This window comes from Perca fluviatilis, chromosome 14 (assembly GCF_010015445.1).
Source record: "Perca fluviatilis chromosome 14, GENO_Pfluv_1.0, whole genome shotgun sequence".
NCBI lineage: Eukaryota > Metazoa > Chordata > Actinopteri > Perciformes > Percidae > Perca > Perca fluviatilis.
This window is the reverse complement of record NC_053125.1, coordinates 34,275,188-34,299,508: the sequence shown is the minus strand read 5'-3', so window position 1 is coordinate 34,299,508 and position 24,321 is coordinate 34,275,188. Positions and strand designations below refer to the sequence as shown.

The following is a 24,321-nucleotide window of genomic DNA, read 5'->3' as shown; positions in this document are numbered from 1 at the left end:
GAGGAGGAGAGAGGGGGGGCAAGGTGGAGGGTGGGGGTGTGGCCTTGACCAACTGCCACTTTTCTCGTTTGAAAGCCATGATGTCTCTCTCTCAGGGGCGGATCTACAGGGGGGCAAGGGGGGTTAGCTGCCCCCCCACTGTAGGGCCTTGCCCCCCCAGCTGCCCCCCCTAACTTTGGCATTCAAAAAACTTTGCTTGTAAAACAAACTGCCACTATGTGCACAGGCTTCTTAAAACATTGAAACAAACAATTAATTTATATTAATTCATAATAAATAATAATTGTAGATGTAATCTTAGCCCCTGCCCCTCAAATACTTAGCTACGTCCCTGCATCAAACGCGTAGAGCCGTTCGCACATTCAGGCTCGCCACACAGCGAGTCTGGTTGCGGTGGGGGCCCTGCATCCCGGCAAAGACTGGACCGACTGAGCTGCCCCCCCCGAGCCTCTCAAAGTGAAGTCTGTTTCCCCAGGTGAAGTTAAAACACACGTTTCATCTAAAGTTAAATTTGTAATAATTATAATGTCTGCTAAAGGCGAGTCAGCATCAACAACACGCCGCTCTGTTAGCCAAAAGTCAAATCGCTCCGGCTCGTCGGTTGTAAGTGCATTCTGCTGTTTGATTAGTTTGATTTCAGTAAAGACAAGAAGAGCATAATATAGAATATTACAAACTGGCATGTTTGAATTCATAACGTTTACAGAGGGTCGTGGGTTGGTTGGTGGTACGTTACAACACACTACACAGAGCTTGCTGAGACCGATCATTTGTATATGATTAGTTAAGGTAGGATGCTACTATAAAATCCACTTCCTCTCACATATCACGGCAATATAACGCTGCACAAATTAAACCAGGCAACATACTTTACTGTCAAACTGGGAAAACAACAAATACAACGGGATTAAGAAGGCTAGTCTAAACATAACTGATGTATGCATGTAATAAATCTCGTCTGATGTTATGTTTTTTAGGCTACTTATTAGCTACAGGGCCCTACAGTGTAATGTAATACAATAATAACAAGCTTTTCACATCTTGACTTTTGCAGGCCAGAGTAGCTGGAGATATTAGCTGAAGCCTAAAAGTGGGGATATTGCCAGCCAAGAAAATCCTGAGTAGTGCACAGGAGGAAGAGGAGGAGGGAAATGAAGAAGGAGAAGGCAGTAAACTGGAGAGACCAGGCAGGTCAGAGCAGGAGAAGACCACAGAAGGAGATGCAGAAATGAGTGAAAGAGAAGAGGGAAAGGAAGAATTGACAGTGAGGGATGAAGAGGAGGCTGCAGGTTCAGAGAGAGGGACAGAGGCAGAGAGTGATCAGGAGGATGAAGATGACAGAGAGGAAGAGGAGGCTGCAGTAACCCCTGGACCATATGGTTGGTTTATATTCTCCTTCCATATAAATTGCAGTACAGTAACATAACATGTCCTGTGACATGATGTGTTTTCAGTTTTTGGCTATTTCCATTCTGTTGTATATGTTATAGGGTTAGATATGTAAATATTTACATATACAACAACAGTTCACTCTTCTCAAGACACTTTACAGATAGAGTAGGTCTAGACCACACTCTTTAAGTTACAATGACCCAACAATTCTCCCAAGAGCAAGCATTTGGTGCAACAGAAACATCAGACATATCCAGGGTCTTGGTGGTCGCTGGTTAGATACAGATGGATACAGATATATAGAATTATGATTCATAATAATGGTAATTATAGTAACAAAAAAGATAATGGAACTATGAATAGAAATAATAGTTGTAGCAGTTTAGGGCGTAGCAGTTTAGGGCATAGCAGGGCGTTGCGGGGCGTAGTAGGGCATATCAGTTTATGTATGAGGGTTTCCATGTACCGTCTTCCCCTGCCACCCTACCAAGATCTCTTGCTACCCCTTTGCCCCCCCATGTACAATTTTCTAGATCCGCCACTGCTCTCTCTCTCTCATGGGTGGGCCAAATTCTTTGGGCGGGCAAAGCAGAGAAAGGTTACCTCCCCTTTCTTGTTATGACCTCATAACAAGCAGATTCCAAAACGGCTCATCTGAGCTTTCATTTTCTCAAAGGCAGAGCAGGATACCCAGGGCTCGGTTTACACCTATCATCATTTCTAGCCACTGGGGGACCATAGGCAGACTGGGGGAACTCATATTAATGTTAAAAAACCTCATAAAGTGACATTTTCATGCCATGGGACCTTTAAACGACGACGTGGAGGCCTCTTTCACCTGTTTGGAGCTGGATACACCGTGACCCTTTTTGTGGATCTACTGATCGCTGTGGATTACTTTTTTTTTGTGTGTGTTATTGGATTACTGCAAAATACGGATCTTTTTTCTTAACGCGCGTTAACATTTTATGGTGTGATTGCGCTTCGTTTCTGCATTTGGAGAGACATTTCAACAGACTGAAGGTCCAACAGTGATTTTTGACAGTTACATTTTAGTTGAATTTAAGCGTGGGGGCATTACGCCACCATCTGTCTATTGCGTATCCAAGACAGACGTGCCTCAATTGGATTTCATAAGGGTAAATTGTTACAATGCAATTGTAATCTGCTTTAACAATAAACATTTATGTTTATTTATCAATAGAATGGTGGGGAGGATCATGTGTATTTTCCCAGTCCTTTTGGAGGGTCATAGAAAATGTATTGCTGGCAAAGGGAGGGTCAAGTCTGTTTTGACTAAAGATCCCAAAACTCCTCAAGGGGGCCCCCTAATTAAATAACGATCAGTCCCTAATGTTAAATAAAAATGTAAAAAAAATGTGTTATTTCAAAAATTTGAAATAGCAGAAAACAGTTGACCCATCATCATCATCATTTTTATATTTAAATGTTTTTTTTTTTTAGCTGAAAGTATGCAGAACTTAGAGACGTCCAAAGAAAGTTGAAGAATAAAGAATGTGAACAATATTGTGAATGTTCCTGAATCAGCAGAACTAAAGCTGTCAGATAAATGTAGTGGAGTAAAAAGACCAATATTTCCCTCTGAGATGTAGTGAGGAAAATACTCAAGTAAAGTCCAGTACTTGAGTAAATGTCCTCAGTTCCAGTCCACCACTAACTGATTAATGAACTGAATGTGGATCTGTTGTTTCCCTCCTTACCTCCAGGCGGCGGCCTTCTTTCATTTTAAACTTTAATCTGAAAAACCCAGACTCTGAGGAACCAAAACGAACCAAAAGTCTTGTTGTTTGACTGTGATCTGTGGCTGGCGGTGGAATAGTTGTGTTGTTTGTTAGCTGCCGAGCTTATTGGTGTGTTTTAGGAGACAGACCTCCACGTAAACCTGCACACACTCAGGTGAACACTAACTGCTTAATGCAGACCTGATTGATTCTTGATGTGTAGTTTGATAGCGTGCAGCTACACAGTGGGCGTTTCCCAATATGTGTTCTTCTATTGACTTGTGTTCTTGTGTCCCTGTGAAACATAATCTCACGTTGCCAAAGTACTGTCCCAATACACAAGTTCGCATTTTGCCAAGAACAGTTAAAATTCCCGGATGTATTCTTGACACGCCCATTTACCGAGGATACATCGGTTGGTAACTTGTATGAACTTCGCAGCACCTGTATCCCAACATTCATTTCGGCATTCAATGATGGTTGGATTTCCAGTACATAGACAGCCCAAAAACGGGACAATTTTAACAATTTTCGCCATCTTATTCTAAATTCACTTCTGAGAACATTTTAGGCGAGAAATGAACGGTTTAGATTTAGGCAGTGTTGCGAAAATCTTTGCCGAATTGTCAATTTGCTCCAAAGTTTTCAGAGTTTTCGGAGCTCCATAAAATGACGCGGCCGCCAGCTTGGGCAGCCGGGACAAAATTTCACTTCGCAGAATCTCACTTGACGAATCGGAAAAAAAAAAAAAAAAAAAAAAAAAAAATTTTTAAGGAGGCGGAAGGAAGGGGGGGGGGGTTGGGGGGGGGGGGGTTAGGGGGGTTTTGGTGGGGGGGGGGGGGTTGTTTAAATATCACAACACATGTGCATCATAAGATTAGCGGGAACCTGTGTTAACTGTCTTTTAGGAGTTAAAACACACACACTCCACACACACACACACACACACACACACACAACACACACACACACACACACACACACACACACACACACACACACACACACACACACACACACACACACACACACACACAGCGCGGCAGAGCAGAGGAGAGATATACCATAGATAGACTGTATATTATTAGTCAATGAGATATACCCGTTTCTTTTCGGGAGACTTGTTTAAATTATGCCATATGCTATAGCCTACATTATATTTAGTATTTAGTTCATATTTTTGGTGTATTTGTTTTCTGATTTATTAGAAGTTGAGTTTCAGTCTGTATGATAAATGAACAGTTGTGCATAAAGTGGTAACATGCTATGACATGTTATGTAGACTAAAGGGGAGACACCAACCTTTATAATTTGAATTTCTAACTTCCATCTCCCTGGGCATATACAGTGCACTACAATAATATAGAAATGATAATTCCACATAATACTAATAGGAACACATAGGACACACCAGAGCATATGCCTATTTATTTTTTTTATTTAAACTGACTTACACTAATAATAGGGATCGCGTTCCACTCTTTTGAATAAGTAAAGGGTGTTTGAGCTAAAACCATAAACTATAAAATTAAAGCTCAATTAGTTTTATTTTTCAATATTATTGCAATAGTTGTAGCATTATGAGGTTTTCTTGTCCCGAGATTGTTTTAATACAAAGTGGTTATATTGTTGTGGTTTTTATTTCTAGCTGTTATTTTGGAGCCTTGCAGGTAGCCTCTCTGCTGTGTTGAGCAATAACAGGAAGAACGCATCGTCTCAGACTGTTAACAGTGTTTTCTGTGCTTGTGAACTTGCGAGTTAATTCTTCCAAGAACAACCAGAACGTTCTCCCCGAGGATACAAATCCGTACTTTGCATTCTTGGTATTGAGAAACGCCCAGTGTCTTTCTTTGAGTCTCTTTCTGACCACATTTCCATGGTTAAACAAAGGCGAGCTGTCAGAGACGCAGGTACAACCCCCACCCCTGTTTACTTCCTCTCAATGAAACCGCGGCCAGCTACAGGAAGATACATCTTGAAAATCATCATCAAGTCATTTCCTAATAAATTGATGACAAATTCAAATCAACATTGTGTATCTTGTATGTGAAAAGGTAACTTTCACCTCAGGAATTACAACAATGACCACACACACACGTGTTGAATCGTATTCATGTTCTTTTACATTCAGGTGTGGGTCGTTGCTTATTTTCCCTCTCAACATTTAGTTTTTCGTCTATCTTCACTTCATGTTGTGCTTTAGTGCCTTGTTTTAAAACTTAATTTAAAAATGAATTCATCTGCTTTATTGCAACGAAAACAAAAACCTTTTTCTCAAACTGTGTGAAGAGGAAACCACAACGCTGGGCCACAGTCACAGAGGAAGGGGGGTGGGTTACTTTATGGCACATTTCAATAAGTCTCACTTCCCAAAGTGTCAGGATGGAGGAAACATCTCTACTGTGGCTCCTCTGTAAGTAAACTGTGTGAGTTTTTAAAAACTGCTGAAAGAAATACAAGATAAAAAATTTTTTTTACAGCAATTGTCTTAATAATGCTCCTGAACGTAAACATAACATGAGTTTATGAGAAGAAATTATAAGTAATTTTGAAAGTTTGTGTAAATACTTTTGCTGCCAGTTTTTAGTGCTCTTTTCATTTATTATTTAAACTTTGAATGTCTTGTATCACCAAGTCAAACTAACCCAAGGTTTATTTCTCTTTAGTTCTGATCTCACTGCTGAGCTGCACAACAAACCAAGGTCAGTACACTTTAATTTCAAGATAGAACAGTTACGCCCTAGGCGTGTTTAAGTGGCGTGGGGCAGTTTGCCCTTGCGTTATTCAGGAGGAGCATGAATTAAAAAAACTGGTGCTTCTGTTGTTGCCTAGCAAGAATAACAAAAAGACAAAACTGATCTGATCGGGGCGTCTTTAACAAAAAAGATGGTGCACTGTGCACAGAAACTCCCCCAGAATACAAAGATGGTTAACCACATCCAAACTGGTTGAAACTCTGAGTAGCTTAAGTGTAGAGATACTTGTTTTATATTAAGGTAGAAAATGAGAAAGATGAAAACATTATATACAACAAGGTAAAGATACTGGAGCGTCCTGGGACCAAGCATTAATTACTACAAGTGTGAATTCAAAATGTAAAAGATCATCAATTAGTTTTTTAACCACCAAACCCTCCTCCCTCCAGCCTCTCTGACTGTGAGTCCCAGCAGCTCTCAGCTGTTTAGAGGTGTGTCTGTCTCTCTGAGCTGTGAGGAGGACGACAGCTCTGCTGGATGGACTCTGAGGAGGAACACAAGTGATAAAACTGTGACTCAGTGTGGAGATGACTGGGGAAGACCTGCTGGTTCTTCCTGTAATATCAGCTTTATGCTTACACGACACAGTGGAGTTTACTGGTGTGAGTCCAGAGAGGGAGCAACCAGTAACAGCATCACCATCACTGTCACTGGTAAGATCAGACTGTGGAGTCAGTATTGATGAAGCTGTGTGTGAATGGATGACATGCTGTAGTTTGTCTCTGTGTTGAGGTGGACCAGTGATCCTGCAGAGTCCTGTCCTCCCTGTGATGGAGGGAGAAGACCTCACTCTGACCTGTAAAACAGAGACGTCCTCCAACCTCCCAGCTGGTTTCTATAAAGATGGCTCCTTCATCAGGACTGAGCCTGCAGGTCACATGACCATCCACCATGTTTCCAGGTCTGATGAAGGCCTCTACCAGTGCAACATCAGCAGTGTTGGAGAGTCTCCACCCAGCTGGGTCTCTGTCACAGGTGAGGAGCTTACCTTTGATTTCAGGAGTTCATTCATCCAGATATTCACCTGACAGCTGGGATTTTCTCTACAGGGACACCTACTTCTGCAGCTCCGCCCCCGGCCTCAGACCCTTTCCATATTGTGTTCAGACTGGTCTGCCACCTGTTGGTGTTCTGTCCGTACTGCATCTCCACTTTCATCATGGTGTCTTTATATCGAGACAAAGCCGCAGGTGCACTCTGAAATATCCATCTATCTAGCTATCTATATATCTATCTATCTCTTTTTTAGGTCTTAATTGGCATCTACTTAAATACTGACAGTGGTGCTATTGGAAAATTTTGTTTGACTTTCTGGCACTATAGAGAACAGGGACTAATTTGTGTCTATAGGGAATTACACATTTAAGCTGCCAAATATGACATGCGTCTTTCCCCATAACTCCCTTCTGGGGCCTCTTATGTTTAACATCTACATGCTTTGACTTGCTCTGATTATGGAAAACAACAAAATAAGTTAGGGTTATCGATATGCAGATGACCCACTGTTTACATAACCAAATCACCAGGGGACTAGTCCAATAGAAACACTGAGTAAGTGAATTGAACAAATCAATAATTGGATGTGCCAAAATTTTCTTAAAGTAAACGGAGACCAAACTGAGGTAGTGGCTTTTTGGATAAAAAATCAGCGAAGCTTCAATTGTCTTTGTTGAAAAAAACTCAAAATGGACTCAGACCTGAATTTCAACAGCCTAATTAGGAGGGAGAAAATCAGTTGTCTCTAACAGAACTCTTCAGCTGATCAATTATCTAAATTTTCTATCTAACATGGTCTGACTGTAGGAAATGACTTGCCTGTCTCCGTGTTGACGACCACGCCCACCCAGGCTAAGGAGGGATCGGATGATGTCATCACTGCTGTCACCACCGAGCTCAACATCAACATCTGAGTGTTTCACGAGTGTTTCAACAGGTGGCATGAATCAGAGTTTGATTGACAGGGTCGGGAACACACATCGCACATCAGTATAAAAGTGAAGTCAACGCACCTTGACCTCGTGGGTTTTTGTGAGAGGAGTTTGATTTTGAGATAGCGGATATTTGGTGATATAGTGACATTCATAGTGCGAGTTGTTTAGTTATATTTAGGCTTACATTTAAATTTACACATTGACTGATAGACTGAGACAGACAGAGTATAGACCTACATACAGTGACACATTGATAAATAGATAGATAGATAGATAGATAGATAGATAGATAGATAGATAGATAGATAGATAAATAGATAGATAGATAGATAAAACACGAAGTAGGCTAAGTCCTTCCACAGCAGAGAAATTAATATTTTTGAATGAAAATCTATAAAAAAGTGAGACATTGTGGCTTGATTTCTTTTATTAATATTCATTTTTTATGACCAAAATAGCATTATGCACAGTGAGGAGTCTGCAAGCCTTACAAGCTTCACATATTAGAAAAATAATACAATACAATAATACATTTTTTATTTTTTTAATGGCTCGTTATCAAGGTTGTTTCAGATCAACACCTGCCAGTGACCACTAGGTGTCATCGTTGAGACGGGTGTCAGATTGTTTCGAAGCCTCGACACAATATGACACATTTGCTTCAACTGTTTCACGAAGCCTCGATCTGCCCACCACTACTTTTGGGTCCACCATTCCCTGAGTACCACGACAGAAGGCCCAGGAGGCCCCTGACATTTTGGGCCGCTAAGCCTTTGCACGGTAGGACTGTTCAGCAATCTGTTCACAGGGCTCTCAAGTTTTGAACAGAGTTCAGAGTGAGATTTTGGTGGCAGGCGTTTGGGTGGGGTCGGGGGTCTGATCTGATAAATGACACATAAATAAAAACATTTTTATTTAATTCAGCATTTCTTTCTGTGTGTGTGTGTGTGTGTGTGTGTGTGTGTGTGTGTGTGTGTGTGTGTGTGTGTGTGTGTGTGTGTGTGTGTGTGTGTGTGTGTGTGTGTGTGTGTGTGTGTGTGTGTGTGTGTGTGTGTGTGTGTGTGTGTGTGCGTGTGTGTGTGTGTGTGTGGCGCGGTGCGTGTGTGTGTGTGTGTGTGTGTGTGTGTGTGCGTGTGTGTGCGTGCGTGCGTGCAATAATCAATACTATGCATTGTCTGGATAAAATAGAATGAAATAGCCTAGGCCAAAGGTTTTCACAATGGGGGCTGGGAGGTTGTGCGGTAAAAATAAAAGGAAAGAAAAAACTAAAAATATTCCAAATTATTATGGGTATTGTTATAAAAGTATTATGGGTAGGCCTATTATAAAATGGGTGTCTTTATATAAATATAAAACTGTCAGAGTAGTCCTGCAGCTGATTCAACATGAAGCTATAATAATAATAATAGGCGTAAAAGCTACCCAGTGTTTCCTCTATGTTGATTTCTGCCGCCACAGTATCAGAAATAGGGCAGACGCACAACAGGGTTTCCGCTATGTACATGTAGTATATAAAGTCATAATTACACGACTCTACAGAGCTGTATGGTGCTCTACTGAACTCAAGCGAGCTGTCATCCGCTCTCTCTCCCCTCAACTGGAACAGTGACAGGACGTCATCACTTGCAAAGTCATGGCAACAAAATAAACAACAGGGCAAGTACACTTGTCACTTAATCTCAGGCAAAGTCAAAAACAGCGATGAAAGCCACAATTTGAAATCCGCACTCACTCAGCTGGTGTGTGGCAGGGCCTTCTGATCTCTGTGGGGAACTCACTTGATTCCTCTACCTGTTCCACTGTTTAAAAAATAGCGTTGTAACTTGGTGGGCGTTATCCTGGTAATATCTCTGCGTGAGAAATACAAGGTGTGGCGTGTGAGCGGGTGAACGGGTTGAAATACGTGTGTCTCACGCCCAATGCGTGAGACTTGAGAGGTATGTGCTCATGTATTTCAGCATAAACATTCAGAACTAATACTAGTTAGACATCCCTCTGAATTGTCCTTATACTGTAAAATTTCTGTAAACACAGGTTTAATATCTTCATTCATACAAAGAGTTTTACAGAGTTACTCACAGCTGTAATCTTCACTGAGGGCATGAAAGTAGGTCAAGCCAAGAGCACAGGTTTCCTGTCACAAGCCGCCACAAGAGGGCAGCCGTTGCCTAGCAGAACAACACTGACTGTAAACAGCTATTTATATACAGTCAACAGTATGCAAATTTGTGTTTCCTAGGATGGCAAAGGCAAGTCCCGCCCTTCTCTGCCTCTGATTGGCTAGTACTCAATGTCTTTGTCGGTTGGATTTGTTAGATTTAGGCATGAGGAGTGAGATTGGTATAGGGTGAGAATACCACGGTAAGTAAATCAGAGGCAGAGTAAGGCGGGATATCCCTTTGCCATCCTAGAAAAACCCTAATTTGCTCACAGACAGTCAATACACGTATCTTGTATACCATTGAACAATGCATGCTTCAATAATAAAATAAAATCTGGAAATCTATGAAGTCATTTCTTTATTAATATTGCAACAATCCAAAGCAATGATCAATACTGTCTATAATATTCTCCAGAATAATCTCAAAGGTACTCTATGCTCAAAAAAGATGCTGAAAGCATAATATGGCAAATTTAAGCCTATCAAACTGTTATTGTTTTACCTTTGCCAATGTTCTCATTTTCCTGACAATTGAGCTTACAATTTTATTATAAGATCTACTTTTCTGTCTTTTTTTTATCCATAAATGGATATGTCGGAGCAGCAAGAACTTGTTAAGTTCTAAAACAGAAAACAATAAATACTATGAAAGTCCCAAAAACATGGTCAAGTCTCAGAGAAAGCAAAACTTATGGTGCATTCAGGCGAGTCAATCATTTCCAAGTTTATCAAATGGTAAACTGGGGCAACTTCTTCAATGTGATGTGTAACTGGCGAATAGTGCACCAAGTTAATAGTACATATATCAATATGACTTCTATTTATCTGTTACACCTTGTAGATAACACGTCCAGGCTAATATCAAGAACAAACAGTGGTGGAGTTTATATTGTTTAAATATATCTGTGTTGATGCCATGCAGCTTAATAATGTTAATAATAATGTTATTATGTCAGCGTGTTGTCGTTGTCATTTGAGTAGAACTGTGTGAGTTTGGTCTCTGTTGTGTTTTCTGGTTCTGAAATGAATGAACTGTTGGTTTGGACACTCTGGTGTGTGATGTCATGTGTCTGTTGCCATGGTGATGATCTTTATTTTGTAGCCTAAATGTTCCTCTAATACAGTGACGGTAGAATTAAAACTCCATAAGTTAAAGAGCTGTGAGCTGTTCCCTGCTGAACTGAGCATGTGTAAAGAAAGAGAAGGTGCTGTGCTGCCTCCTGCTGGCTGTCTGACTCAACTGATATGATGCTCTCATCCAAAGAGAGGTTTATAATCAGCAGCTTATTGAAAAAGATAAGAAGATGGATATAAAAGGGTCTGATATGATGCTCTCATCCAGAGAGAGGTTTATAATCAGCAGCTTATTGAAAAAGATAAGAAGATGGATATAAAGGGTCTGATATGATGCTCTCATCCAAAGAGAGGTTTACAATCAGCAGCTTATTGAAAAAGATAAGAAGATGGATATAAAGGGTCTGATATGATGCTCTCATCCAAAGAGAGGTTTATAATCAGCAGCTTATTGAAAGAGATACGAAGATGGATATAAAGGGTCTGATATGAATGTGTACATTAGAGCAGGAATGTGTAGTTATTGTCCAGGGGTATAAAACTATGTAAACAGTTTAAATCCAAACATATGTGTAGTAGTGAAGATATTAAGGATGGGGGGGGGGGGCTTCAGATGGAGGTAGAACTACCAGACTTGTTGCTGCCCTTCAGCTCTCACAGTTGGCTTTGACTTCAGCCTGGTCTCACTGAATTCCGTAAAATGGGCACGGACTGGTAACAGCTCATTCTGTGATGGTGGTACGGATTGTGTGAAAATTCCGTGTGGCCACCACGGAAAACAATACCAATGTAAAGTCAATGAGAAGATGACGTGGCACGGTAGTGAGTAGTATGTAAGGCCGGAATTCCGCGTAAGGAAGTTGGTTGGGGTGGTGGATGGGTAAAACACAGGACTTTCACTCAGGAGAGCGGAGTTTCGCGTCCCGCGTGTGGCGTTTGTCAGTTGTTGTGTTTTTATTTTTTTATTTTTTTATTTTTTTTAAGCGTGTCCCGCGTGTGGCACGGAACCGTAAGCCCACCCACGACCTTTTCCTGAACCCAACCGTCCCGTTCTTGTCGCGTGTCACGGAACCGTAAGCCCACCCACCGTTTTTTTTCGGCGATCCGCGTGTAACGTAAGCCCGTATTTCGTTTTCGGTGATCCATGTTCATTACACGGAATTCTTCCATGGGCCCATCACGGAATTTGGCGATCCGTGTTCATTTAACGGAATTATTCCGTGACAGTTCAACGGATTTTGTTGCAATTCCGTGAAACTGCCACGGATTTTGAGTTAAGGGTCCGTGCCCATTTTACGGAATTCTGTGAGATCAGGTTGTTGACTTCATGTATTAACTTCTAGCTGTGTTCTCATCAACGGCACCATCTCGTGACTTTGTGCGACTCCCAACAAAGATAGAACAGAAGTGAGATGTCTCACTCTGTAGCTAAAACAGAGAGCTCAACACAAATGGTGAAAAGAGGAGCTGCAGCAATGTGTAGTACAACAAATATATGGTGTTTTTTGAATATTACACCATGTAAACCTATTCTGGTACAACCTCTAAATACAGTTGTGAACCTGAAGATGAGCATAATACGGGCGCTTTAAGTTTAAATATCCACTGGTTAAGAGGAAGTACAGCTTTTTAGTTTTCTTATCTTTTTAACACTTGTTGCTGATGTCAGGGAAAAAATGTTCATGTGAAATGGACTTCACACTAACAGAGCTGTTTATAGAGATTATAGTAAGATAAGCATGTTGACTGCAGGAGGAACAAGTCATGATGTCTCTCTCTGTCTCTCTCTGTCTTTCTCTGTCTCTCTCTCTCTGTCTCTCTCGGTCTCTCTCTCTGTCTCTCTCGGTCTCTCTCTCTGTCTCTCTCGGTCTCTCTCTCTCAATTAAATTAAATTAAATTTTGCTTCATTGGCATGAACAAAGAAAACATGTTGCAAAAGCAGTTTACAGAAAATGCATATATAGTACATATTACATATTAAATACATACAGTAGGTGTCACATATATTCTATACTGCACTGATAGTTATACAACACATATTACCAAACATTTACATAACACAATATAACACGGTGGTGCGGTGGTTAGCACTGTCGCCTCGCAGCAAGAAGGTTGTGTAAACTCTGTGTGGAGTTTGCATGTTCTCCCCGTGTCTGTGTGGGTTCTCTCCGGGTACTCCGGCTTCCTCCCGCCGGCCAAAGACATGCAGGCTAGGTTAATTGGTGTCCCTAAATTGTCCGTAGCTGTGCATGTGTGAGTGAGTGGTTGTTCGTCTATGTGTGGCCCTGCGATGGACTGGCGACCTGTCCAGGGTGTACCCCGCCTTTCGCCCGACGCATGCTGGGATTGGCTCCAGCCCCCCCACGACCCTGTGCGCGGGATAAGTGGTTGACGATGGATGGATGGAATATAACACTTAACAGTTGTGTATAATATAGTTGCTGTACAATCCTAAACCAATGTGTAATGTTGGGATCTCATAGTGGTGGGGAGTCCCTCAGATCCATATGTAGCTGCCAGTGGAGCTGCTGTCCCTTCTCCTCGGAGAACTACCAGCTTCTTTTCTCATGTTAACTTTGGGAAATTTACTATTTTTTTGGCTATTTTTTCAAAGTGTAAATTATCTTAGTGAATATTCTGCTGCTAGACTGCAGCTCTCTGGCTGTTCTCCCAGCAGGATCGGCATATTATTGATGTTAATTATTTGGTCAAATGTCGGGTGTTTGTGTTTGAATTTCTCTCTCTCAATCCAATTTAATTCAAAGAGGCATTATTGGCATGAACGATTCAAAAACAATGTTGCCAAAGCTTCAACATAGAATTTGCCAAATATTTGAACATAACACAATAAACAGTAATATGAACATTAACAAAATGTTATATAGTCAATTTAGATATTGTTTTTGGTCTAATTTGGTTGAATTTAATTGAATGAAGTATTGTTTAAACATTTAACATGGTGTTGTCTCCCTCTTTGTTGTGACCTCCTGACCTACACTACCAGTCAAAAGTTTGGGGTCACTTAGAAATGTCCATTCCCTCCATTACAGACAGATGACCACCTGAGATCAGTTGCATTGTTTTTTTTTAACCAGGGCAGCAGTTTTCAGATTACATTATGTGATTACATCATTGCAAAAGGGTTCTCCAATGTTTTCTCAGTTAGCCTTTTAAAATGATATCAGATTAGTGAACAGAATGGGCCTTTGGGAAATTGGATGAATGGTTGCTGATAATGGACACTGTAGATATTACATTAAAGATCAGCCACTTCGTTCTACAGCAGTCGAGAACCCTTTAGCAATTATTTAAATTCATAATGTAATCTGAAAACTGTGTGTGTGTGTGTGTGTGTGTGTGTGTGTGGGGGGGGGAGTTGTTAAATGAAGTCATATTAGTAATAGGTTGTGTGTTGGCTGTTAGTGGAATATTGATATGTTAACAATGTAAGCAGCTTAGTTGGAATAATTTCTTTTTCAGAATAACGGCAAAATATTGTGCATGTAAAGTTGGTCCCTGTTGCAGTGGATGACATGTTTCTTCATCACCATGAACACACACTGGAGTTCATTCACAAATACTCACTAGAGCACCAGATGAGGATTACTCCGCTAATCGAAATAGTCTCTTCCTGGTTGATTTCTTGTCTTTGATCCCTATTTGTCCGTGACTGGCGTCTTCTGTTCTCACTCCAGAGTAGATTGCAATTGAATAAATCTCTGGAAAAGAAATGACATTGATTATTTCAATTTTACTACAATCAATAAACTATTGTCCATAGTATTAGAAAAGGACTTAATAGTTGATACATTTTACCAGCAAATATCAGGGGATAGCTTTAAGACAGAACTGCAAAAGTCTACATAAGGGGAAGTACAACTTAAAATTTCACAGTTTTTTTTTATCTTCTTAACACTTGTTGCTGATGGCAGGGCTTAAATGGGAACCCAGTTCATGTGAAACGGACTTCATGCTCACAGAGCTGTTCTTTTTTAGAGACAGGTTGACCGCAGCAGGAACAACTCACGGTGTCAACATGTCAGTGTTGCACAAACACTTGAAATAATGTAAAAATGGGCCTATTTCCCAGAGAGCGATATACTGAACTAGATTTAGATGAGCATCTTTATTATGGCGTTATCAATATATTTGCCTAACACAAACTTCACAGCTTGAGTGAGAGATTTATGCCTCTTGCCTCTCTAAACCCAACTGTCCTGTTCTTTTCCTAAACCCAACTGTCCCGTTCTTTTCCTAAACCCAACTCTCCCGTTCTTTTCCTAAACCCAACTGTCCCACATTAGGGCCGCCTACTCAACTGTGAGCAGAACTACCCAAAGTATTTCTCATGCCAGATACCACTAAATTGTTTGTTTTGGATGTTAATATCATACTGTAATTGATTTGTGTTTGTGTTACTGTGCTGCTGCTCTTGGGAGCTCTCTGCAGCACTGTTCTTTGGAAAAAGCTGCCACCGGTATACAGTAACATTATTTTTAGTAAAATGTCCCAGAATTCCCCAATATGAAGGATATTACTCCAGATATTCCTGCCAGTCATCTCCTTTAGTTATTTATTAGTCTTTTATTAGCCAGAGTTACACAGCCTTGATTTTGCTACGGAGAAAGCTGGCAAACTCAAATCATCCGCTGTGAAATGGTTTCATTTGCTATACATTCTTCACAATAAAAAGCCCCCACGTTATTTTCTCATTTGAATGCTTTTATTATGAAATGGCAAAATCAGGAAATGTTGGGTCTTCATCAGCAGTAACATAACATGGAGTGATTTGCTCGCAGCACCTGAGAAGCCCCGTGGTGCATGGCAGAGAGTAACAACGGTGCTTCTCAGGTGTTGCGCTAATCACTCCGCCCAAGTAGCAGAACTGGCAGTGCTTCACCTTCTGAGAATATAGTTCCCAGTATGTATACGGTTAGTATGTGTCTCATGTGACCTTTTATTTGTACACGCTGTGACTCTACAATTCACAACATGTAAATAGGAACATGTTGGCGTTATTTTGTCACTTATTGGGAGCAGTAGGCTAGATGGAGCCGGTTACCTCCAGGATCTGGGCTAAGCTAGGCTAGCGGTGGGGGCGTCAGACAGAGTTACAACACGCACAGAGATGAGAAGGGTATGTATGGACTTATCTAACTCTGGGGGATACGGTGAATAAGACAAAGTCCCAATAAGTTGGCATGTTCCTTTAACAACGGCATTTTACTGTTTACATGAACATATTCCATTACTTTAGATCTATTGTAAGTGATCATAGATAGACAGCGATATGTAATTCTGCAAATTTATAGCTTATTGATATGATCTTTGTTTTGTCCTGTGTCCTGCAGTGAAGCCTGAACAGACCCACACTCAGGTGAAGGGTTGCTATGAGAAACAGGAAACAGAACGACCACAGAACTGTTAGAGCTGTTAGAGGTTTTAGAGGTGTTAACCACAGGGTACAAAACACCCAGACTCTCATGACAAGCACAACACGCTATCATCTACTAAAATAGACCTTACACATTGACTGTTAAAATATCCCTATTTTATAAAATGTTCTTTTCCCAAAACGTCCTCTCAGGACATTAAAACAAGAACACACACGGTTTTCATCTGAAAGAAATATCTTTACCTTTGCTCCATCTCGCTATAGTGACATCACTGTATGTGATGTCATCATCTCCAGCTTCAGCTTGAGCAGCTGAAATAAACCAAAGTTAACATCAATTTCAATCAGTTTATCCATTAAAGAGACATCCGTAAAGATGGAAACATGAGGAAGATTATGTGATTCAATCAAAAGCTCCGGAGCATGCTAAAGGGCCCTCGTGGTGACGATGATTGGTCAACAACAGAAAAGTGATTCATGAGAATCCTAAGAGACGTTTTGACTTGAAGAAACACTTTACTCCAATTCTGAAATTGAAAATATCAACAGTAAATTTAGATGTTGAACTGCAGCGCGCAACATGAGTCTTATTGAGACTAACCTTTAGGTTTCCTACGGATGCATCGTCTCACCAGCAGAACCAGGAGAACCAGGAGAACCAGGAGAACCAGGACACCGACTGAAATAATGTACAACAACACAAGGGGAAGAGGAAAGGAGACCAGGGGAGGAGGAAAGGAGACCAGGGGAGGAGAGGAGCCTGGGGGAGAGGAAGACGTGTTGAAGCCAGAGATGGTGGAGGTTGAAGGAGGACTGGTAGTCATGGGTTTCTCTAAAATGAACAAAAAAAATATTTAATTAAAAGCATAGAAATCAAAGTAAGTAAATAACACGTTCAGCTATTTCACTGTTCCTCCTTTTTTATGTGACTTTTAACTTCAGTGTTGTGTATCATGTTTGTAAGTGAGTTCCCTTGGTCTAGTTAGAGGAAGAAATATCTGATATCAGATGGTGTGTTAGGCTGCTTCCACACCATGGTAACCAACCCTGGAGCGTTTCCTTGGATACGCCCAGTGGTTTGGGGAGGTGTGAAAGCTTATTCTCAAACTCAAATAACAGAACTCTGGTCGCTTGTCTCTGCTTTTTTCCAAGTGCTCAAAATTTCGGTCACTTCATGTGCGAACGCAATCAGATACACACACGAAGTGACCCAAAAATCAATGCATTAACATTGCACACAATTTACAGTTATAATGATATAAAATCATAATCATAAACAACATCACATCATCATCATCATCATCATCAATACAATTGTGTTAAACAAAAACTGAACCAAACAAAAATTATAGCCCAACTCAGAATGTAATAAAATGATGACCTTTAACCTCCCACCTGCAGAAACCCAGGGGTATACCCCAAACTTGATGTTGCACTTAGAGCCTCCCACAAACCCTCAAAAGACACTGCTGATGTTGTTGTAGAGGCCTTCATCAGACCTGGAAACATGGTGGATGGTCATGTGACCTGCAGGCTCAGTCCTGATGAAGGAGCCATCTTTATAGAAACCAGCTGGGAGGTTGGAGGTCGTCTTTGTTTTACAGGTCAGAGTGAGGTCTTCTCCCTCCATCACAGGGAGGACAGGACTCTGCAGGATCACTGGTCCACCTCAACACAGAGACAAACTACAGCATGTCATCCATTCACACACAGCTTCATCAATACTGACTCCACAGTCTGATCTTACCAGTGACAGTGATGGTGATGCTGTTACTGGTTGCTCCCTCTCTGGACTCACACCAGTAAACTCCACTGTCTGATGGGAGGATGAAGCTGATGTTACAGGAAGAACCAGCAGGTCTTCCCCAGCCAGATTCACCTCCATCTCTACACTGAGTCCTGGTTTCTCTGGTTGTGTTCCTCCTCAGAGTCCATCCAGCAGAGCTGTCGTCCTCCTCACAGCTCAGAGAGACAGACTGTCCTCTAAACATCTGAGAGCTGCTGGGACTCACAGTCAGAGAGACTGGAGGGAGGAGGGAAGAAGGATGCAGTTATAGAAGATGATTTCCATTTTTAAGGCTTATTTTGACCACATTCCTCATATTCCTGCTTTCTCACTGTCTGTCCACTGCTGAATCCTCTCCTCTGTAACTCAGACGGTGAGCTATCAAACCATTTCTGCATGTTTTCAAATTGAACTCTCATAGTTGATGTTAGACACAGCAGAATATCTACATCTGTCTACATGTGTCTTACTTTTTAAAGTTTCTGTGTTTATTAATACTTTGGCTCAATAATCCTCCTGACATTACCATCTTATTACCCATCCTTCAAAAGAATCAGTGTTTCCTCTTTCTCTAGCAGACGGTGCATCATTAGAAACAGCCCTGGTTTTGAATTATTTTTAAATTTGATCTTCAATCGTATCTTCCCTCTCCAGTCTGTGTCACTGCGGCTTTCTAAACTGAATTTAGTGTTAAAATGTATTGATAAACTTTCCCTCCTCAACCATTGTCTTGTCTACCAGATGTGACAAAAGCAGTTTACTGACCTTGGTTTGTTGTGCTGCTCAGCAGTGAAGTCACAACTAAAGAGAAATCAACCTCAGGTTAGTTTGAGATACTGATATACACATTCAATATTTTTCATTTTATTCTCAAACTTGACAGCAGTAAATGATGGAGGACCTCCAGGTCTTGGAAATTGAAATAGAGCATTTCTTTATTTAATATTTAATTGTACATTAAAAATGTAATTATTAAATTGGTTTTCAAATGTATTAATTAATCCATTATATAAGAGAGGAACTATAAAAATAGTTTCAAAGTTAAACTTCAAAATTGTGAAGGACGGAACATGACTTAAGTTTCAATAAGTCTCCATATAACAAATAAATGAATGAATGAATAAATAAATGTATAACTAAATGAATAAAATCATACATAAAATCATAAATAAATTACATAATACTTTAAATTTATTTCTACATTTTTATCCACCTACATTTATGTAGTACTGTATTTCTGTTTCCATATGTTAATGAGGTAGGAGGTCCTAACCTCAGTTTAAAGCACGATTGGCTACAGGAGTGATCTCGATGCAGGTCTACTACCTTAGCCTCACGGTGAGACCATATATAGACTGGAACGAGTGAGACAGCAGCTCTCCTCTGCTTGCCTTTTTAAATAAAGAACATTTATAATGAATTTATAAATGCAATTTTAAAAACATGAATTATTAATAATTGAATTCATATTTGAATTAAGAATACAGCTTTTAAAGTTATTGTCTGTAAGATTTTCATCTAGTTAACTGTCTAGAACGTACCATCTAGCATCTATCAAAAAGTGAGTTAAAACAACGCTGATTGAGCACATGACTGCCCTAAATTCAAATTCAGCCTCACTGCTGTCAGCCAGCAGTGGATGGTCTCTCTCCGTCTGCCCAGGTAGAGATTAGCAGTGCCACTAATGCTGCGTTTAATTGTACTCGGGAATTGGAAACTTCAGACGAGGAAAGATGCAAAGAAACGGTACGTTAATCGGCCGCCTACATTTCATTACTGCTGACTCACAATGGACAGACAGACAGAGAATGAAGACCATTCAACTTTGAGTCCAAATAAATAAAAAAAAGCTGATGCCTGCTGAGATGACATGTCAACCTCTTCCATCGACTGCAGCCGGTCTGTGTGCACCTCAGGTGGGACACCGACACCTGATGGCGGTCTGTACTCCGTGTACATGTACTACCAGGTTGTAGCACAAGTGCTATTTTGCGCCCGTAGTCCCTGAGCCCAGCTCGGCCCATATCGTAGCGTCTTACAGCAATTTCTGTTGTTATACATTATGCTTTGTTTCTTTACTTGGGTGTTTATGTAATTTGTGGTAATTTTTCATGTATGTCCTTTGGTATAGTGTTATTCATCTTATGTATGTCTATGTCCACTTTTTTATACGAGCTGCCCAGGGAGCCACAAAGCATTTCAGCCCTGGCTGACAATAAAGTTGTATCGTATCGTAAGATGCTTCCCATTAAAATACATTAGTTTAATAAACGTGCTAACCATCACGAAGAAAACAAGAATAACGTGTCCATGTACACGAATCAATAGATTAAAATACGTGACCTTTTCACAAACTGCTGTGAGACTGGGTTGCATTGTTTTACCAACCAGCACAATTTGAAGTGAATTTTGAAGTGTACTGCCCTTTCAAATGCCTTTTCTAATAGCATTCTAAATTCATTCATGAATTCAATTATGAATTCCTGTTATTTCAACTGACAAACCCTGAAACATTAAGTTGAACTTACCCAGCAGCAGCTGCAGAGATGATTCCTCCATTTGAAATGTTGGTCATCTGAGATCAGCACATTAACTTCTACCAGACACACCGAGCAAAGCCCACCTCCTTCCTCGTCACGTGTCACTGATGACGTTTTCAGGAAATAGTTTTTTTATTGTGTATTCACATGTCAGAAAATATTAGGTAAGAGAAAACTGATGACATTTGAAACAGCACATCTCAAAATAAACAAAATAACAGGTTGTGAACAGCTGTTATCAGAATCTCAGTATCATCTAGCTCAGGGGGGGTCCTCAGTGTGTTTTAGGCCAAGGACCCCTAACAGGTTACCGAGCAGGGACCCCTACATATACCGTATTGAGTTGGGCCTATTAAACTAGGCCTACCATAACGTGTAGTGTAACCTTTTATGGTGCCCTGCAATACTAAGTTACTATTTACATTTCATATATCATATATCATCATGTTTTAATGTCAAACATACATGTGGAAGGCACAGTGAATCCATTAGCTTAACTGTATCTGTGGATGGTAGATAGATAGATAGATAGATAGATAGATAGATACTTTATTAGACACACAAACACACACACACAAACAGACACACACACACACACACACACACACACACAGACAGACACACACACACACACACACACACAAACAGGCTGACCTTTGACCTCCTGTGTCTCTCCCTCTGAATGACAAGTATCCTTCTGTGATGTAATGAACCAAAGTGGCCACAGAGAGGCGCTGTTGCACAGATATGACTCTATGAATATTATTAAGATAGATAGATAGATAGATAGTTAGATAGATAGATAGATAGATAGATAGATAGATAGATAGATAGATAGATAGATAGATAGATACTTTATTGATCCCCAAGGGAAAATTCAAGGTGTCAGTAGCTTACAGACATCACACAACATACACATACATCATAAACAGGATGATACAATAACAAATCCACATGAATAATATGGACAATAAAAGAAAAGATAATAAATAAAAAATCCACATGAATGTACTAAAGGATGTATAAGCATGAGAGGCTTGCAGTAATAGGGCATGCAGTCTGCATGGTAAGGTGCTCTATGAGAGGGTGTGTCATGGTGGTAGTGCAAAATAAGTCCAAAAGTGCAAGGATACAGGATAAAGGGAGGGGTTGTGCATATGGGCTAATATAGCCAGTAAACAGTGTAAGCAGTAAACAGTGAGCCAGTGGACAGTCGGTACATAACTGTTGTTATAGGAGGTAGTGGGACTGGTGGAGAGGGAGGAGAGGCAGACAGACTATGCAGACTCTATTGTAGAGTTGTACGGCCCTGGGGACAAATGTCTTCCTCAGTCTGTCAGCTGTTCATGGCAGTGTGTGTAGTCTTGAGCTGATCAGGCTCTTCTGCTCTGTGATAGAGCTGTGGAGTGGATGACAGTCATTGTCCAACATGTTGACCAGTTTGTTCAGGGTCCTTTTATCTGATATTGAAGTGATGCACTCCAGTCCAGCTCAGCCCCCCCAACAGAGCCAGCTCTCCTTACCAGCCTGTCCAGTGGTTCAGCATCCCTCTTCTTAGTGCTTCCTCCCCAGCACACCACAGCATAGAAGAGGACGCTGGCAACAACAGCTACCATAGTGATGGCTACCATAGTGATGGCTACCATACCGATGGCTACCATAGTGATGGCTACCATACCGATGGCTACCATAGTGATGGCTACCATAATGATAGCTACCATAGTGGCTATAGTTATCGTTATATCAGCTGTTTTTTTACAAATAGGCCAATTATCTTTTCCAATAATACTGTATGTTGGATTCGTGATAGTGTATTTTTCGGGCCTATTTCAACTTTGGGAGAAGGAACTTTCAAAAAGGCATTAAACAATAATTTGGTGCACCCCCCTGCAATGACTCTGAAGACCCTCTAGGGGTCACCAATCCCCTGATGAAGCTCACTGATCTAGTTTATTGGGTGAGGAGTGGGGCCCAGCTGGACAGCCACAGGATATATGCAGATAATCACATCCACACCTTGGAGAGTTACTGAACCTGCAGGTCTTTGAACTTGACTGTCATTTAGTAAAATATGACACTCGTAATTAGGGCTGCACGATATGAGGAAAATGTCAAATTGTGATGATTTTGACTGATATTGCGTTTGAGATATGATTTACGATATTGAAGGGAATGATTGAACCAGAAAGAAAACCCTGTCTGTGGTGTATTCCCTGTCATAAAAGTGGCCTGTCAGTCTCAGTTACCTTTTATTTCAACATGTTTGTGTAATGGCAGCCGTAACATTAATGAGAATACACTAATCAGGTCTAACACCTCCCTCTACTGTCTGTCTGTGTCTTAGGGTTAGGTAACCTTAGGTAACCTCAATCTCCCTCCATTGACTGTTACTGTCTGTGTCTCGGGCTAACTCCCGCGGGAGCATAATGGTGACAAATGTCGATGTAGATTGACGTAAAAGTCAAATCCACATCAGTTGATCACACTGTGGCTGCATTGAAAATATTTGAGTGTTCACATTACTTCTGAGGAAGTCTGACCTGGTCACTTGACCCCAAAAATAAATCAGATTTGGGTCACTTTTGCCTGCAGTCTGAACGTATTCTAAGCAGTCCGTTAACCGTTAACCAGTTGTGTTTTTCTAGGATGGCGAAGGCATATCCCACTCTACATACATATACTCTGCCTCTGATTACCTAATTCTTAATTTCCACCATTTGGCCCAATATGTCAAATTTGCTTCAAAGCCCAGCGCCAGTAGCGGAGATAGAGTGGGTGCGTGGGTGCGTGCGTGCGTGGGTGCGTGGGTGCGTGGGTGCGTGGGTGCTTGGGTGCTTGGGTGCGGCCGCCCCAGGGCCCCGTGCCAATTAGGGGCCCCTCAAACACCACTTGACGAGAACGGGGCTCTCGCCAAGTGACACATTATTAGCTAAAAGAAACTAATTACTGCATATGATCTCACAGTGTGATAATCCAGCTCTTCTTAACAAACATATATATAATATATAATAGTGCCATGTCAGTTATATATAGTGTGGCACTGATTGAGCTCACTTGGCCTGTTCAGCACTATCGCTGTCCATCAGCTGTCGCTGTCCGTGGTGCTGAATCATTTTCACTTGACTGGCAAACTGTTTTCTTTGTTTGTTTGTCAATACAAACTTGTCAAAACATGTGTCTTTTCTTTGTGTTTTATTTGACATATAGGCTTACTTGGCTCAACGAGTAACACATTATAACATGCATTCATCAGATATTGTACCGTTTTTTTAACGGTTTTAATTTAAGGAGAGATAGAGAGAGAGAGGGGGGAATGACATGCAACAAGGGGCCGCAGGTCGGAGTCGAGTCTGGGCCCGCTGCGTCGAGGACCAGACCTCTATATATGGGCGCACTCTCTACCAGCTGAGCTATCCGGGCGCCCCCGGTATTAATAACTAATACACAATTTACAGTGTAGCCTAAATAAATCATGATAGGCCTACCTGCCTAACCCCCCACCCATCAATACAGCCATGCTCAAAACTCGTTATTATAAACACCA

The 24,321-nt window shown here is 41.0% G+C and overlaps 2 protein-coding genes across 4 annotated transcripts in view; one reads left to right on the top strand and one right to left on the bottom strand.

Annotated features, from left to right (window-relative positions):
• Nucleotides 1-5,510: 5,510 nt before the first annotated feature.
• Nucleotides 5,511-7,149, top strand: LOC120572892 (Fc receptor-like B). Its single transcript, XM_039822406.1, has 4 exons — nucleotides 5,511-5,547; nucleotides 5,801-5,836; nucleotides 6,280-6,543; nucleotides 6,623-7,149. Exons 1-4 carry the CDS (start codon nucleotides 5,517-5,519, stop codon nucleotides 6,916-6,918), a joined length of 627 nt encoding a protein of 208 aa, XP_039678340.1. The 5' UTR covers nucleotides 5,511-5,516; the 3' UTR covers nucleotides 6,919-7,149.
• A 7,409-nt stretch (nucleotides 7,150-14,558) lies between these two features.
• Nucleotides 14,559-24,321, bottom strand: part of LOC120572816 (low affinity immunoglobulin gamma Fc region receptor II-like) — a 56,089-nt gene continuing 46,326 nt past the window's right edge. For all 3 annotated transcript variants that reach the window (XM_039822275.1, XM_039822276.1, XM_039822277.1), the window contains exon 5: nucleotides 14,559-14,775. In XM_039822275.1, coding sequence (XP_039678209.1) covers nucleotides 14,660-14,775 — 116 coding nt within the window. In that variant the 3' untranslated portion in view covers nucleotides 14,559-14,659. The remainder of the gene's footprint in view (nucleotides 14,776-24,321) is intronic.

Excerpts from the sequence above, each read along its gene's own strand:
- LOC120572892 (XM_039822406.1), top strand. The coding sequence starts at position 5,517 with ATGGAGGAAACATCTCTACTGTGGCTCCTCT. Across the intron at positions 5,837-6,279 it reads GAGCTGCACAACAAACCAAG|CCTCTCTGACTGTGAGTCCC; the intron begins GTCAGTACACTT and ends TCCTCCCTCCAG. Across the intron at positions 6,544-6,622 it reads CATCACCATCACTGTCACTG|GTGGACCAGTGATCCTGCAG; the intron begins GTAAGATCAGAC and ends CTCTGTGTTGAG.